Raw genomic sequence first — 17,581 nt, 5'->3', positions numbered from 1 at the left:
CATTGAGGCAGTCTACTTTGAGGTACTATAGTGCTGGAGGCTGTTAGCCTGTGGCCCAACAGCCCAGGGGAAATGAGCCATGTTTTCATCTTAGTTCCTTTAAGAAGCACTACAAGTTTTTCAGGGAGCCTTGTCTTCCTTCTCCCACTTGGGTAGTCCTTTAATACATCTTGCTTGTCTGTACAGGTGTAGCATGGATGAAAAGGAAGGTGATATTTTAATCATGCCTGTTTGATTTCTTTTCCTTGAGTCCTGCTAGACCAGTTCAAGATCCACCCTAGAAGACGGCACTAGTGCTCTGTCATGGCTTCAGCCTGCTCTTTTCCGCTCTCTGATGTATAGTTTCTTGATATTGAGAGATAATCTGCATAAGATGGGGCCAGATTAGTTTGTGTGGGTTTTGTCCTGATTTGCTTTGACAGTGGCCTTCTAGAGAACTTCAGACTGCACCAATAATATCACTGGAACAGTTTAGTTTATCTACCTCCATCTTCTGCTAGAAAAGGGACACAGCTATTGACTGTACTTGCCCTGCAGCAATCAAGGAAAGGGAAATTAACAGGCATGAGTAAATGTCACCTTAGCTGACACACAAATTACTGTGTTCCAAAATTAGACACTTGTTACAATTGTATCTAATTGCCAGTTTTCTTGCCTGAGTTGTGCATTTGATTTGCTTGTGTATGCTCTCTCTCTTTTAGTTTCAATTGTGATGGGAATTCCTACTGTGAAAAGAAAAATAAAGTCTTACCTTACAGAGACGCTCCACTCTCTCATTGATAAACTATCACCAGAAGAGAAACTGGATTGTGTTATAGTTGTCTTCATTGGAGAGGTATTAAATCAGTAATTTTAGTTAACAAGTTTTTTTATTCTTGTCAAATTTGCTAGTGTATAAAGGTGTATGGTTTCAAGTAAAGTACACAAAAACACCAACCACTATCACACATATTCCTCATTCAACTTGGTCATCTCTGTTTTAAAATAGCCTTTATCACAGTCAGTATTTTCACCCAAGACCTAAATGCAAGACTGTAATCTTAGTTATTTTAAGTAGTTTATATTGTATTGCAAAATTTAAAAAAAGCAGTTTTGCTTACCAGTGGTTTTCCACATCTACCACTAAGAAGAAAACTGCATATAAATCTTTGCGCTAGATTTCTCTGTTAAATGAATGTTGCACTCGATTCTTCTGACAGCCTTAAAATTTAAGAATCTTTTATATTGCCAAGTGTCTCACAAGTAATACATTTGAAACTATGAAGCAAAGTGGTTTAAGTTGAATTTGAAACTATCCTTATAAAACATGTACATAGGGCAATTCCATAAGTAACAGACCAACAAAAGTTACTATCATTTTGCTATATTTATCCAGTCAGTGGTAACATCTGTACAGACTGATGTGTGGTTCTTGTATGTTGCAGTTGGCCCTTGTAGTGCTTTTGTATTTTCTTTTAGACTACTATACATAACTTTTAGAAAACTACCTAGAACATCACTGGTAACAGAATAACAACATTTTGAACATTAACTTGAGGGCGGGTTTTGAACATAGCCCAAGCACTTGTAACTACACTGCGAGCACATCCATGCTGAAGTTGCAGTTCACACCAAGTAGTAAAAACAAATAAACAAAAATCACTACAACCCAGCATTAGATTGTTTGTCCTTCTGTTACTGTGATAATTTGCATTTATTTGCAAATGGGTGTATACCGTATTTTTCGCTCCATAAGATGCACTTTTTCCACCCCCAAAAAGGGGGTGGAAATAAGGGTGCGTCTTAAGGAGCGAATGTAAAAAAAAACCCAAACAAGACCCGTACCTCCTTTTTGGCATCCCAACGATCCAGCATGCTTTCTGCGCTCCTGCCTGGGTTCCGCTGTTCTCTTCCGGCAGTGTCAGCGGCACAGCAGTGCAGGAGGCAGGCGCCGCTTTTTGTGTCCCTCCCTGTGCTCCAAATGGCTGCCTTTTTTTTTTTGTCTCCATCCATAGATCCACCTTTTCTTAACTACTCTTTCATCCAGCATCTCTTCCTCCTTCCCCACCACCCCAGGGTCCACCATCTCTCTCTTTCTTTTCCCAAATACCCTCCTATCCAGTATCTCTAACCCCCCTCCACACCATCCCTTTTGTCCAACTTCTCTCTCTTTCTGTTCCTTCCCTCCCTAAATCCCATTGTCCATCATCTCTCTCCCTCTCCTCTATTTTTAGACCCACTATTTCTTCCCCCCCAAAGTCCAGCATATGCACGTCTCTTTGAAACCCCCCTTCCCTCCCTCCGTGTACTTCTACACCAGGGCCCCCCTCCCCTGAAGGTCTGTACCCCTCAAAGGCCTGTCCCCCCCCTTGAAGGCTTGTCCCCCCCCCTTAAAGGCCTATGCCACCATCCCTGGTCTGTCCCCCCCTTTGAAGGTCTGTCCCCCCTTTGAAGATCTGTCCCCCCTTAAAGGCTTGTCCCCCCCTGAAGGCCTGCCTGTCCCCCCTGAAGGCCTATGCCATCATCCCCTTTGAAGGCCTCTCTCCCCTCCTTGAAGGTCTGCATATCCCCCTTTGAAGGCCTGCACCCCCAAAGCCTGTCCCCCTGAAGGCCTGTCCCCCCCCCTCGGAAGGCCTCGGTGTTCCCCCTGGCCTTCCTGCACCGTTTACCTTATAGGTGAAGTCTGCAGAGCAGATCGCGGTACTAGCATCTTTGCAAACTGCTTTGAGCTGTTTCCTCTGCTGTGGTCCCGCCCCTCCTCTGACATCAGAGGCAGGATCGCAGCGGAGGAAACAGCCTCGAAGCAGTTTGCAAAGACGCTAGTACCGTGATCTGCTCTGCAGGCTTCACCTATAAGGTAAACAGTGCAGGGAGGCCAGGGGGGAAATCGGACGCTAGAGGGGGGGGAACCGGATGCCGTGGGGGGGAACCGGACACCAGGAGGGGAAGCCGACAGCAGCACTTCCCGACTGACCCTCACCCTCTAAAGCAGGTGCGGCAGTGGCTGGCCAGCAAGAGCAGTGCTGCCACTCCTGCTTTAGGGGGGAGGGTCCGAATCGGGAAGCCTGTTTTTTGGTGTTTTAAATCGATTCGAATCGGGTAGCACTACTTGCCAGAGTCTCCTGTCCATTTGACATTTCTTTTCTCTCCATATCCATCCATTTATCCTCATTCTGCCCCTGTCTTTCCCCCATGTTTTGCATCTCTTCTCTCTTTGCCTATGCCTTTCTTCATTCCCATTATCTTCAATGCTTAGATAAGCACATTTTAGAAAATCCCTGTGGCAGAGTCCAGTCCATACTTACCCGGAGCATATGCCCTCAAAACACAAACTACTGTACAAAGGTGCAACAGCCAGAAAGCATTTATTTTTCTAGAGTCTTGAATCTGTTTTTTTACAGACTCAGGAAAGGCACAAACGATTGATTAGTTTTCATAGCTTTAAGTCACTTACACAATTATTCTCCTTATGGGCTTGGCTTACCCTATTTCAGTAGAGACTAGTTACTCCGGAGGTTCTTGCATATGTTCCAAATCTTTCAAAGGCTCCCTCAGCCTACAGCTAGGAAAAGGGAAGTGTCTTTCTCCCCTTGACTTCTTCCTTCCTCAATGATTCTCCTCTGTGGCAGATAAATATTTTCCTGCTGAGTCCTGCCCCCTGACTCAGCAGAGTTACTTGGGTATGGTGACTCAGTACTGAGCTGTAAAGCTCTTCCATAATCCCTATGGGCAACTTCTCCACATACAAAAGGAAAACTAAAAAGAATAGCATGTAATAATGACACAGATGTAGAAACTGTTTTCAGAACATGCAAGGAATTCAATCACAGCTACTGAAACCCAAAGTGTGAATTGTCTTAAAATATGGTAAAACACATAGATCAATTTAGTTATTGGCCCTATTTTTTCACAATGCTGTCATTCAAGTTAAGGCATTGGATATTTTATATACAAACATTCACTCAAAACATAAAAGCAGTTAATGTTTGTATTGTAAATCATATTTGGAGCATTTGCAGTAAATTTTTCAGTATTTGTAGTGGTGTCCTTTGTTCATGCTTGAATGTATTTTTGCAGTTCTGAAAGAAGGCACCAACTTTTGGCTGTATTCTTTTGTGATCTCAGAAACCCGTGCATCTTTTTTATCTTTGGCTGGATATCCAGAGTGGATGTTGGGTTTCTACCTATAGCCTTTTTCTTGATCACTGTCCCAACATTTAAGTCGCAGATCAAGGACATGATAGCCATAGTCTGTCAGCTATTTTGCAACAGGTTTTGTGCTATGTCAAGATGCTCCATCATACTGAAAATAGATTGTTCCATGGATTGCCATTAAATGTGGTAGCTTTTCTTTCAGAACACCAAGATAAACTTGGCCATTGATTGTTTAGCCCTTGGGCATTATCCACAGATCACCACAACTTGTAGCTGAGATAGAACCCAGACCATGACTTTTACAACCATGTATAATGCATTGTAATGCTTGTTTGGTTGTCTTCTCACATGGCTCAGCATCCACTGAGTATCTCCAGATGAAGATAAGATGCATGGATTTCAGAGTGCTGCTGAGAATTGGACCACTCTTTCAGGACTTCAAGGATACATTTAGACATAACAAAGGACACCACATGGCCACTCATAATTTGTTGGGACCATCAACCCAGAGAAATAGCAAGAGGAGTTCAGCAAACCTTACATACCACCTTCCAACCCCAATGAAGCAACAAGAGAGGTTCAGTGGCTCCATCATGACACATTTCAATCTTCAAGAAAAACCAAGGTGGCCAGAACTCCCTTTTACCAAGCTTGGTAGGCAGCAGCAACATCTCTAATTCATTGATTCCAGCACACCTTGTATGCTTAGTTGTCGGTGGCTCAAGGATGATGTTGTCCACTGTAGAGCTTGGTAGAAGAGAGTTCTGGCCATTTTTTGAAGGAGGTCCTCAGCTGGGAATGCTTGGGGATCTCTACCAGCTATACTGCAAGGGTCAGGACTGGTATTAGACATGCTAGGGCACAGGTCAGAAAATAGGAGAGCCCTCTCCTCCCTGCCTCCACCCTGATTTCCCTACCAGCCATTACTGACACACCAATAGACCCTCACCAAATACAGAACAAGGGATCACAACTTAGAAATAAACTGAGAATCTTGAGAAGTTAAACTTAGTATGTACTGCAACATTGGAGAAATAAAAACAGAAAGGCATTTCCTATTCTTTTTTTTTTGAGTTCAATAATTTTATTGAATATTATAAATAATATACAGAAAGCAGTTCAAGTACATGAAAATTGAATAAGAAATAGTGATGTAGAAACAAAAGAAACCGTAATTGCATTCATTTGCATATAACAAATTATTAAGAAGAATTCAGAGTATTTGAAACTGCTAAGAAAAGAAATAGGCATTTCCTATTCTAATGAGCACTATAAGGGGATTTACTGTGCACATTTCCCAAAGCTAATATATTCCACTTAAAATATTCAAAATAAAATGCTTTTTTATACCTTTGCTATGTGGATATTTTATTTTTCCATCATGTTGGTTCCAGTTTCTCTCTTCTGCTTTTCTGTCTGCCAATTCTCCTTCATGAGCCTGCTGTCCATATGTCTTTTCTCCTCTCTCCTGTCTATTTCCTTACTACCTGCCTCTGGCATATTGATTGCTCCTTTTTAGCTCTTTTTTTTTTCTTTTTCTACCTTTTGTCAATTCAGTCATTCAGAATGCTGCATCCCATCTCATTTATGGTCTGAAGAAATTGGATCATGTAAGATCGTACTTCAAAAAACTACACTGGCTGCCTGTGGAAGCAAGGGTCATTTTCAAGTTTGCTTGCCTTTGCTTCAAAACCATAACAGGTTCATCCCCTATCTATCTTATCATTTTGAACGCCCAGGCACAACTTGTAGTACATGTAATGCCTACTTGTTCGCTTTTCAATCCTTGAAGGGCTTTATCTACAAGAGATTCCTTGATAGAACATTATCATTCCAAGCAGGCAAATGGAATAAATGTTTAACCAACTTTATTTCAAACGCACTTTCTTATCACACTTTCAGGAAGTCAATTAAAATTTACCTCTTTGATAAATTTTTCTGACTCCATTTCTGCTTTGATGTATTTTTAAAACACTGCCAGGTAAATTTGATTAATCTTAAAATGTTAATGCACTTTCAAAAGTTTTTTTGTAATATCACTGTCTGTATACAGTCTCTTCCTCTGTAAACCGCTCTGAACTGTTTGTGGTAATGCGGTATATAAAAATAGTTATTATTACTCTTTTTTACTCCAGCTACCTATCAAAGTTCCATCTTCTCTCACCCACTAGCTCTTCCACACACTGAATTCCCCAATATCATATTTCTACCCTCTGAAATCGCTATTCTCTCATTCATTTCCTTGCCACCCCTTCCTCCTCTTCTTGGTTTCTCCCACATAGTTCCACCATTTCTTTTCCCACCCTTCTAGCCCAGCATAAGCTCCTTCTTTTTCCCTTCCCCATCGCCTTCCATCTCCCTATTTCTTCTCTCTTCCCTTCTGCCCTCTCTCCCACGTTCCAGGATTTTCCCTCTCTTCCCTCACTCCCATTGTCTGATCTCTATCCCTCTTTCTCCCCTCACCACTTCCTGTGTCTCTTCTCCTTCTCATCCACCCTTATGTGTATTCCTCCTCTCTCCCTCCCTTGTCCAATACCTCTCCCTCGTCTCTCCCTCCCTTATGCCCTGGGTCCAATCTCTCTCTTCCCTTCCCCTTCACCCCTATGTCCAATATTTTCTCCTTCTCACCCCTCAATCCTTGCAGCATCTCTCCTTTCCCTCCACCCCATGTCCAGCAATCTCCCCCACCTCCCCCCAGTATCTCTTCTTCCTTTCCTCATCCCACTTCTCTCACACTTCTTCCTCTTGCTTAAGTGGATCCCTAGCAGTGGCAGTGATTCCTAAATACTGATTGCTGCTTACCCAGAAGCCTCTCCTCTACCATGTCCCGCCCAGGTAGAGAAACAGGAAGTTGTGATAGTGGGGATTAGGATGGGGTAGAAGAGATGCTGCCGGGTCAGGGGGAGGCAGTGTGAGGAAATCACTGCCACTGCTGGGGACCCATTGAAGAGAGGTGCAGAAAAGCAGGAGCCCAGCTTGTTTCCTGCATGCCGGTGTTCCATGCGCCACTGCTGGGTAGACCCAGGCCCACCTGTGGTATACCTGGGGTTACCATATGGCTCCAGAAAAAGGAGGATGGATTAAGACGTCCAGGTTTTACTTCCATTAAAAGCAATGGAAGTAAAACCCAGATGTCTAAATCCGTCGTCTTTTTTTCTGAAGCCATATGGTAACCCTGGTTTATCCCAGGACAAGCAGGCAGGTATTCTCACTAGTGGGTGATGTCATCAGACAGAGCCCCGGTACGGACGTCTCACAAGCACGTGTTGCTTGTAGAAACTTAAAGTTTCTAGATGCCCGCACCGCGCATGCGCCGGTGCCTTCCTGCCCGGAGATCCGGGCGTGTCTCCTCAGTTCTTTCTTTTCCGCGGAGCTGAGAAGTTCAACTTCATCATGCGCTAGCTGAATTCAGTTAAATTTGCCTTCCTTGTCCGCGTTTTCGCTTTCTTTTAATTACAGTTAACAGTACTTTTCTTTTTCAGTTAAAAAAAAAAAAAAAAAAGAAGATTATTTCCTCCGGCGGGTCGAACGGGCCGGCCACGTGGCTCAGGCCCACTGGCTTCGACCTCGCGGCGGAGATTTTCCGGCCTATGTCCCGGCCAATCACCGGGTTTAAAAAGTGCAGCAAGTGCCAACGCGCGATTTCACTCACGGACCCTCACTGGCGCTGTTTGCAGTGTTTGGGCCCTGACCACATCCCGAAATCGTGCAGGCCTTGCTCTACCCTTACGGCACGCTCATTCAAGCGGCGTTGCCTATTGTGGGAATCGATGTTCAAGATGGACGCAGCTAAGGATCCCTCAGCCTCCACTTCATCTGATACCTCCCCGGTTCGGGCGAAACCGGTATCGACCCCTCCTGCATCGAGTGTGGTGAAACCGGCATCGCTCACCCCGACACCATCCACGAGCTCGACGTCGGTGCCTGCCCCGGTCTCCTCGGTTCAGGTACCTCTTCCTTCCACAGTGCCACCAGTGGTCATCAAAGTGCCGAAAGCTACTAAGCAGAAGCACTCGGCCTCGAAGGAGCGCGATGTCCGTGCAGGAGGACCCCCTTTCAGTGCGGATCCCTCCTTATCGGCTTCGCTACGGTCCGTGCTGGAAGCTCAATTCGTTGAGCTCATGCAGACCATCGGACCCGGGCTCATCGCTGCCATACAGGGTGACCTCCCGGTACCGGTCCAAAGGGGCGGTCCGCCCCCTCCCCCTCCCCCACACCGTTCGACCTCGACAACCGACGAGGACGAACGGGGGAGGGCGGCGATGCCCACGCGGCAAGCCTCGCTTACCGATATGCCGCCGTTAGAACCCATTACGCCTCCGCGCCAACATGGGACCAGACCTCCGATCGATACTCGAAGCCCTGGGCATAGTCAGGAAGAGTTCTTCCGTACTCCTTACCAGACTTGGGTAGCATCGCAAGAACCCGCATCGCAAACCCAGTTGCGATCCACCGCTTCCAGCCCTATCCACTTGGGGGCCTCGGGAGACCATGCGATGCACAGACGATCCCGATCCCCGTCCCGCCACCGAGACGGGCACCGATCGAGACACTCATCCTGGCACTCCTCACGCCATTCGGAGGTGTCACCGCAGAAAAAACTGCAACGTAGGGGATACTCCTCATCAGAGGTGTCCCCTCCCGGGGGCCCGGAGTACGAGGAGACATCGGTGCCCGATTCTCCTTGCCACTCCCCGATGTCCATGGACCTGGAGGCCTCCTCCTCCTCCAGCCCGTCCCACAGACCGACGCTGGCGGAACAATTGTCCTTCTCATCATTCCTCCGACAAATGGCGGATGATCTGGATGTGACCCTTGACACGGGCTCCCGATACTCCAAAGAGTATCTGGACACCATGCATTTACCTAACCCTCCAACGGAGTCGCTTCGGCTCCCCTTGCACAAATTACTGGACCAGACCTTCATGCAGTGCTTCGAAACACCGTATTCCATACCGGCGATCCCCAGCAAACTCGATGCTCGATACCGCATCGTGCACCATAAAGGGTTTGAGGGCCCTCAACTCTCCCACCAATCCCTACTGGTCGAGTCCTCCCTTAAACGCTCTCATCCCTCCCAGGTCTACGCCTCTGTACCGCCGGGCCGAGAGGGGAGAACGATGGACAAATTTGGTAGAAAATTCTACCAAAACTCCATGATGGCGTCACGGGTGCTAAACTACAATTTCTTTTTCTCTTCCTATCTGGAGTTCTTCTTGCCGGTGCTCCGCAAGTTCACTCCGTTCATAGACAACCAAGCTCGATTCGAGTTCGAGGAAGTGGTAGCCTCCCTCTCCCAATTACGCCTCCAGCTGATGCAATCCTCCTTCGATGCATTCGAACTCTCGGCACGCGCCGCCGCAAGCGCGGTAGCTATGCGTCGCCTGGCATGGCTCCGTACAATCGATATGGATCCCAACCTCCAGGACAGACTCGCCAACGTACCATGTGCTGGAGCTGACCTGTTCGATGAGTCTATCGAAACTGTTACCAAGAAGCTGTCGGATCATGAAAAATCTTTTCAATCCATCCTGCGGCCCAAACCCAAACCTCAACAGTCTCGACCTTCCAGGCCACCCCTGATTTACCAGCGGCGTTACATGCCCAGACAAACGCCTGCTGCGAGACAGCCTGCGAAGAGACAACCTCCCCAGAAGTCTCAGCAAAAACCTCAGCCACCTGCTGCACCTAAGGCTCCCCAGCCCTTTTGACGCCCCTCCCGGGAGCATAACCTCGGCCTCTCCCATAGGGGGCCGCCTCCATCTTTTTTACCATCGATGGGAGGCCATAACCACGGACCTATGGGTCCTCACCATCATAAGAGAAGGATACTCTCTTCAATTCCACCGGGTCCCCCCGGACCATCCTCCAAGAGAGTATCCTTCAAGCTCGACGCAGACCGCCCTTCTTCTTCAGGAAGTCCAAACCTTACTTCAGCTTCGGGCTGTCGAGCCGGTCCCGTCAGACCAATTGAACCGAGGGTTTTACTCCCGGTACTTCCTCGTCCCGAAGAAAACGGGCGACCTGCGACCCATTTTAGACCTTCGGGCCCTCAACAAGTTTCTGGTCAAAGAGAAGTTTCGCATGCTGACCTTGGCTTCTCTATACCCCCTCCTCGAGCAGAACGACTGGTTATGCTCCCTGGATCTCAAGGAGGCCTACACTCACATCCCCATTCACCCGGCCTCCCGAAAGTTCCTCAGATTTCGGGTGGGAAATCTGCACCTACAGTATCGAGTGCTACCATTCGGCCTATCTTCGTCCCCCAGAGTCTTCACAAAGTGCCTGGTGGTAGTGGCCGCAGCACTCCGGGACAGGAGTCTACAGGTGTTCCCATACCTCGACGACTGGCTCATCAAGGCCCCGTCAGCCCCAGAGGTCACTTCGGCGGCCTTGGCTACAACCTACTTCCTCCAGAATTTGGGCTTCGAGATCAACTTTTCCAAGTCTCATCCACAACCCACCCAGTCCCTCCCCTTCATCGGAGCGGTCCTGGACACCACCCGACTCCGAGCATTCCTGCCTCTGCAACGCATGGAGTCTCTTCTTCATCTCTGCCAGTCGGTGTCTACTCGCCAAACCCTACCGGCGAGACAACTGATGGTGCTCCTGGGCCATATGGCCTCCACAGTACATGTGACACCCTTTGCCAGACTCCATCTCAGGATCCCCCAGTGGACCCTGGCATCACAGTGGAACCAGACGTCGGATCCACTATCCAAACACATCTTAGTCACACCTGCTCTTCGGCAGTCTCTACTTTGGTGGATGACCTCTTCGAATCTATCCAGAGGTTTGCTGATGCACTCTCCCCCCCATCAGAAAGTTCTCACAACCGATTCGTCGAATTATGCATGGGGGGCCCACCTGGATGGCCTCCGCACCCAAGGATTCTGGACCAGTGCGGAAAGACTACACCAAATCAATCTACTGGAACTCAGAGCCATCTTCAATGCGCTCCAAGCTTTCCAACATCTACTCTACGACATGGTAATCCTCATTCGCACAGACAATCAGGCCGCCATGTATTATATCAACAAGCAAGGAGGCACGGGCTCGGCCCTCCTTTGCCAGGAAGCTCTACGAGTCTGGGACTGGGCGGTGCGCCACAACGCCCTACTCAGAGCAGTATACATCCAGGGGGAGAACAACGTCTTAGCAGACAAACTAAGCCGTCTGCTACAACCGCACGAATGGACTCTCCATTCCAGCCCCCTTCACCAAATCTTCACGCAATGGGGGACGCCTCAGATAGACCTCTTTGCGGCTCCCCACAACTCCAAACTGCCTCAGTTTTGCTCCAGGATCTACACTCCTCATCGCCTCGAGGCAGATGCTTTTCTACTGAACTGGGGGAAATGATTTCTATATGCGTTCCCACCATTCCCGCTGATCCAGAAGACTCTGGTCAAGCTGAAACTCGAACGGGCCACCATGATTCTAATAGCTCCTCGGTGGCCCAGACAACCTTGGTTCTCCCTCCTACTTCAACTCAGCAGCAGGGAACCAGTACCACTTCCAGTGTTTCCTTCACTGCTTACTCAACATCAAGGATCACTACTTCATCCCAACCTGCAGTCTCTCCACCTGACAGCTTGGTTCCTCTCAACGTAACCCCTCACCAATTCTCACAAGAAGTGAGGGAGGTCTTGGAAGCTTCCAGGAAGCCCGCCACTCGACAATGCTACTCCCAGAAATGGACCAGATTCTCCTCATGGTGTGTTTCTAAGTCAAAGGAACCTCAGCGAGCTTCCTTATCCTCCGTGCTGGACTATCTCCTACACCTATCTCAATCTGGGCTCAAGTCCACATCCATACGAGTCCACCTGAGCGCTATTGCGGCGTTCCACCAGCCCCTACAAGGGAAACCCCTCTCGGCCCATCCAGTGGTCGCCAGATTTATGAAAGGACTCTTCCATGTTAACCCTCCTCTCAAACCACCCCCAGTAGTTTGGGACCTCAATGTAGTCCTTGCCCGTCTCATGAAGCCCCCGTTTGAACCACTCAATAGGGCCCCTCTTAAGTACCTCACCTGGAAAGTGCTTTTTCTTGTAGCCCTTACGTCCGCTTGCAGAGTCAGCGAACTCCAGGCATTGATGGCGGATCCACCATTCACAGTATTCCATCATGACAAGGTGGTCCTACGCACTCACCCGAAATTCCTGCCTAAGGTGGTCTCCGAATTTCATCTCAACCAATCCATTGTACTTCCAGTATTCTTCCCTAAGCCCCATTCTCACCACGGAGAATCGGCCCTTCACACTCTAGACTGTAAACGTGCCTTGGCTTTCTACCTGGATCGCACCAAGCCACACAGAACCACTCCTCAACTTTTTGTCTCCTTCGATCTTAACAAGTTGGGAAGACCCGTATCAAAGCGCACCATCTCTAATTGGATGGCGGCTTGTATCTCTTTCTGCTATGCCCAGGCTGGATTATCACTTCCTTGTAAGGTCACAGCCCATAAGGTCAGAGCAATGGCAGCCTCAGTAGCATTCCTCAGATCAACACCAATCGAGGAAATTTGTAAGGCTGCCACCTGGTCCTCGGTTCACACATTCACCTCACATTATTGTCTGGATACTCTCTCCAGACGGGATGGACAGTTTGGCCAAACAGTATTGAAAAATTTATTCTCTTAAGTCGCCAACTCCCCCTCCATCCCACTGAGGTTAGCTTGGAGGTCACCCACTAGTGAGAATACCTGCCTGCTTGTCCTGGGATAAAGCAATGTTACTTACCGTAACAGTTGTTATCCAGGGACAGCAGGCAGCTATTCTCACGTCCCACCCACCTCCCCTGGGTTGGCTTCTCAGGCTAGCTACCTGAACTGAGGAGACACGCCCGGATCTCCGGGCAGGAAGGCACCGGCGCATGCGCGGTGCGGGCATCTAGAAACTTTAAGTTTCTACAAGCAACACGTGCTTGTGAGACGTCCGTACCGGGGCTCTGTCTGATGACATCACCCACTAGTGAGAATAGCTGCCTGCTGTCCCTGGATAACAACTGTTACGGTAAGTAACATTGCTTTATACCCCTAGTTCTAAAGACTACAGAAAGGGTGGTGGGAGAGAATAAGGGCGCAATTCAGATTTACTTTTTTATTATTTTTTTTTTCCTGGGAGTTGCTTTTCTTCTTTATTGCCAGGTATGCGAACCATGTGTTGGGGAAACTGTTCTAGGATCACATATACATGTATTTATGCAACCATTCTGTAAGGCTTAAAAATGGAGCAATATGTAAACCAAACAGCATGAATATATTTAAGGTAGAGAGTGAGTGTGAATTGTATTAAATAAATTTTCCATTTAGCACTATTGTGAAACTTTTCCTGTATCCATGAACTCCCAAGTATCCATGTGTGTAGTATAAACAGTAGCTTTTGACTATATTTAACTATTGTAAGATTCCTTACTTATGTGATTGTTGTTATTTATTTTGCCTATAAAATATTATGTTTTCATATTTGAGTGACTCATTTCATTTGTAGTTTACAAAGCGATTATTTTTGTGTACTGGGACAGCTCCAAAATATTTATATATATTTTTTAACTTTATAGACGGACCTTGAATATGTCCATATTGTTGTAGGAAATCTGGAAAAAGAGTAAGTGTTTTTTCTCTAAATTTTTATGTGATATGAATGAGTGTAAACTTTATGTTAAGAATTGTTCACCAACTTTATTATCTTATCAAATGCTTGTTTACTGGTTTGTTACAGGAAATTATGAAGTGCATGAGTTCAGAGAGAATGTGGGACTATATTGGTTTGGCATGACACAGGATTCGTCACAAAATACAGTTGAAAATATAGTTTAAAAACACCCTTTTGAATAATGTTCCACAACAGCTGAGCAAAGTTTTGAAATGCACAATCTTCATATGCACTTCTGCCTACTTTAGTACAGCTATAGATAAAATGGTTGCTGAATACAAATACTGTTTTGATTTGTTTGCTTGTAAGAAAAGAGTAAATTCTTTATACTATTTTTCACATTTTGTTTTAAAATTTGTTAAAATGAAAAATAGCATTTTAACTTAGGTATAATTTTATGCTCAACTACTTTTGTTTTTTAACAAATTCATTCCCCCCCCACCTCCCTTTACAAAGCCATGCTAGCGACTGCTGCTGTTGTAACTGCCCTGAAAGCCAATAGGGGTTTATATGGCTTCAGGCTTTTGCTGCACAGCTTTTGTAAAAGATATTTTTGGGGGGAGGCAGTTTTGTGAGCTAACATGTTTTCCAGTGCAATAGGTGAGACATTCTAGAGAAATGGGTTGTGTCCCCATGGCTGCGTGCCATTTGCAGAAGGAATCCACTCTAGATTTTTTCTCTGTGCCTCTGCTGTACTTCACTGAGCTCCTTAGCTCCACCTACATTTTTTCCCTTCTGCACGTGTGCCAGCAGAAGTGTGTTCTGCTCTCTCCATTTTATTTTTATTCAGTGGGTTTTTTTGTCCCTTTTTTTTTTTTGGGGGGGGGGGGTTCTTGTGCTCAGAGCAATTCGTCATCTCTGCCTGCATTGAGATCACACAGACTTCGGTTTGCAGCTGACAGGCCAATAACTGGTGGTACCTGTCAGGCAGCCTGCATTTACTTCACTGGAGCTTGGAGCCGTCCCCAGATTTCTCCTTCTGCCGAACAATAGTTCGAGTGCAGGCTGTTGGTCATCTGTAGGAGACTCGGCAGAATATTACCAGCACAGGTCATAGTGAGTAAAGGCTGTCACAGCCTGTGAGGTGAATCAGGGGAGGTTTGAAAATCAAAGTTTTGAGGGTTTCTGCATGTCCCCGTTCTGATCCACACCTAAAAAATCCTAAAATTGCCATATTTGCACTTAGTTTAATGTGAAAACTATTACGATCTTGGCGCAAATTTCTTAGCGGTGGTCATCTTGGATTTTTAGCAATCCTTATTTTTCTAAAGCTCCCTGCTTCTCCAAAACTTCAGTTTTTGCCTCAAAACTTATTAGGATGAAGTCCTTGGGCTCTCCTAACATGAATTCTTGCCAGGATTGCGCAAATTTAGTGCCTCGAGCATCAACTGGGAGAGGCGGAGGCACTAAGTTTAGTCTCTCCCACGATTAAGCAGGTGGCCAAATACTTGGTTAGCCCGGTGGGGTGGCCTTCTATATTTTCGGGGCTGGGCACGGATGATGGTTCTGTGTGCCTGGCTGCAGACCCTCCGCAGCCTAAGAAATGCAAAGTTAAGTTATCAAGGAGTGACTGCCCAGTGAAGCTGGTGTGTTGTTTAAAGATATGTAAGACTGCTCTATGGATGTGGTACTCCAGAGTCTCTTTGATGCAGCTGCTTTTGGTCTAAAGGTTGCTTGGGCGACGTCCTTTGTCTTACGTGTCTGTCTATTTCAGCTGTGCACTCTGGAGAGTGAGGCTGTGGATAGTCCTCCTCAACTTCTTTTGGGTGGGTCAGATTATGTTGCTGATGATTTTGTATGACCTTTGCAGTTTTGGCAGGAACAAAATGTGAGGTTATTAAATTTGCGGATGACACCAAATTATACAGCAGGGTTGAAAGCAAGGAGGACTGCAAAAATCTCCAAAAAGATCTGACAGCGCTGGAAGAGTGGGCCAAAAAGTGGCAAATGAGCTTCAACATAGGGAAATGCAAGGTCATGCATGTAGGGAAAAAGAACCCGATGTTCACTTACAAAATGGGGGGATCACCGCTAGGGGTGAGTAACCTTGAAAGAGACCTGGGAGTGATGGTAGACACATCATTGAAGGCGTCGGCGCAGTGCGCCACAGCCTCAAGGAAGGCAAACAGAATGTTGGGCATCATTAAGAAGGGTATCACGACCAGGACGAAGGAAGGAATCATGGAGGGAGCTGAGACAGAGGAGACAGCAGTGATAATCTACGTCGGAACAAATGACGTCAGCAGAAGGAATTTCAACAGGACTACACTGACCGAGCAGTTTAAGATCCTGGGGAGGAAACTGAAGCTGAGGACAAGGAAGATAGCCTTTTCAGAGATCCTGCCAGTACCGAGGGCAGATGCGAGGAGGCAGATCGAGCTGCAAGCAACAAATGAATGGCTGAGGCGATGGTGTGATGAGGAGGGTTTCCTCTTTGTACGGAACTGGTCAATCTTCTTGGAGAAAAACAAGCTCTACAGGAGAGACGGACTGCACTTGAGCACGGCTGGGATGATGATGCTGGCACGCAACATCCAGACCTGCATAGACATGACTTTAAACTGATAACAAGGGGAAAGCCGAAGTCGATCTGATCTCGACACATCGGACCACAGTATCAAGCAAGGATACTGAACAAGGAAATGGCGATAGAGGACTAGAGACTGAATGGACACTTTTTGGTCATAAACCCAAAGATGCATTACAGGGACCCGAGAGGCAAATAGAGCTAAAGAGCAAGAAAAGGAGGAAACAGCCGGAACCAGAGGGCTACCCAAGAACAGAGAAGCGGGCAGAGGACGGGATAGACACACCACAGGAGGAGGGTGAACAAAATGAGGCTCGGGAACTGGCAGCCCATGGGGAGATCGGCAGGAGCATCAATTCACGAGGAGATCCAAAAGAAAAGGTGACAAACCGGGACTTAAATTGCCTATACACAAATGCCAGGAGCCTAAGGGCTAAAATGGGGGAGCTAGAAGTTATAGCCAGAAATAAGAACCTAGACATAATAGGAATCACAGAGACATGGTGGTCCGAGGACAACAAATGGGATGTGGCCCTGCCAGCGTACAAACTCTACAGGAGGGACAGGGCACACAAGAAGGGGGGAGGAATAGCACTGTATATAAAGGACTCCATTCCTTCATCCAGGACAGAAACAACAGTAAGGGCGGAAGTCTGGAGTCACTATGGGTTAAGCTAACAGGAGGGGAAGGAGCTGACATCAAATTGGGACTGTACTATCGCCCACCAGGACAGCCAGAAGCAAACGACCTGGACCTGGAGGCCGAACTGAGGCAGGTGTGCAAAAGTGGAAGGGTGGTGGTTATGGGGGATTTCAACTACCCGGGAATAGACTGGAACATTGGGCACTCAAATTGCACGAGAGAAACTAAATTCCTAGAGGCGATAAGGGACTCTTTCATGGAGCAGCTGGTCATTGAACCAATGCGAGGGGATGCCACTCTGGACCTAATCCTCAACGGGCTAGAGGGACCCGCAAAGGAAGTGGTGGTACTAGCACCATTAGGAAACAGCAACCACAACATGATCCAGTACAAATTGAACATAGGAACAACAAAGGCAAAAAGAACCACAACGACAGCACTCAACTTCAGAAAAGGAAACTACGAGGACATGAGGAAAATGGGAAAAAAGCTCAGCAACAGCTCTGGGAAGATGAAGACCGTAGAGGAAGCCTGGACACTGCTTAAAGGCACAGTGCTCGAGGCACAAGACCTGTATGTCCCAAGGTTTAGGAAAGGGTGCAAAAAAAATCGAGCTAGAAA

General features: G+C 47.0%; 1 protein-coding gene across 4 annotated transcripts in view; it reads left to right on the top strand.

Annotated features, from left to right (window-relative positions):
* The window catches only part of MGAT4A (alpha-1,3-mannosyl-glycoprotein 4-beta-N-acetylglucosaminyltransferase A), a 238,187-nt gene that overhangs the window by 62,081 nt on the left and 158,525 nt on the right, over window positions 1–17,581 (top strand). For all 4 annotated transcript variants that reach the window (XM_033948960.1, XM_033948958.1, XM_033948957.1 and 1 more), the window contains 2 exons: window positions 702–835; window positions 13,696–13,742. In XM_033948960.1, coding sequence (XP_033804851.1) covers window positions 702–835; window positions 13,696–13,742 — 181 coding nt within the window. The remainder of the gene's footprint in view (window positions 1–701; window positions 836–13,695; window positions 13,743–17,581) is intronic.

This window comes from Geotrypetes seraphini, chromosome 6 (genome assembly GCF_902459505.1).
Source record: "Geotrypetes seraphini chromosome 6, aGeoSer1.1, whole genome shotgun sequence".
NCBI lineage: Eukaryota > Metazoa > Chordata > Amphibia > Gymnophiona > Dermophiidae > Geotrypetes > Geotrypetes seraphini.
This window is presented reverse-complemented; position numbering and strand designations above follow the sequence as displayed.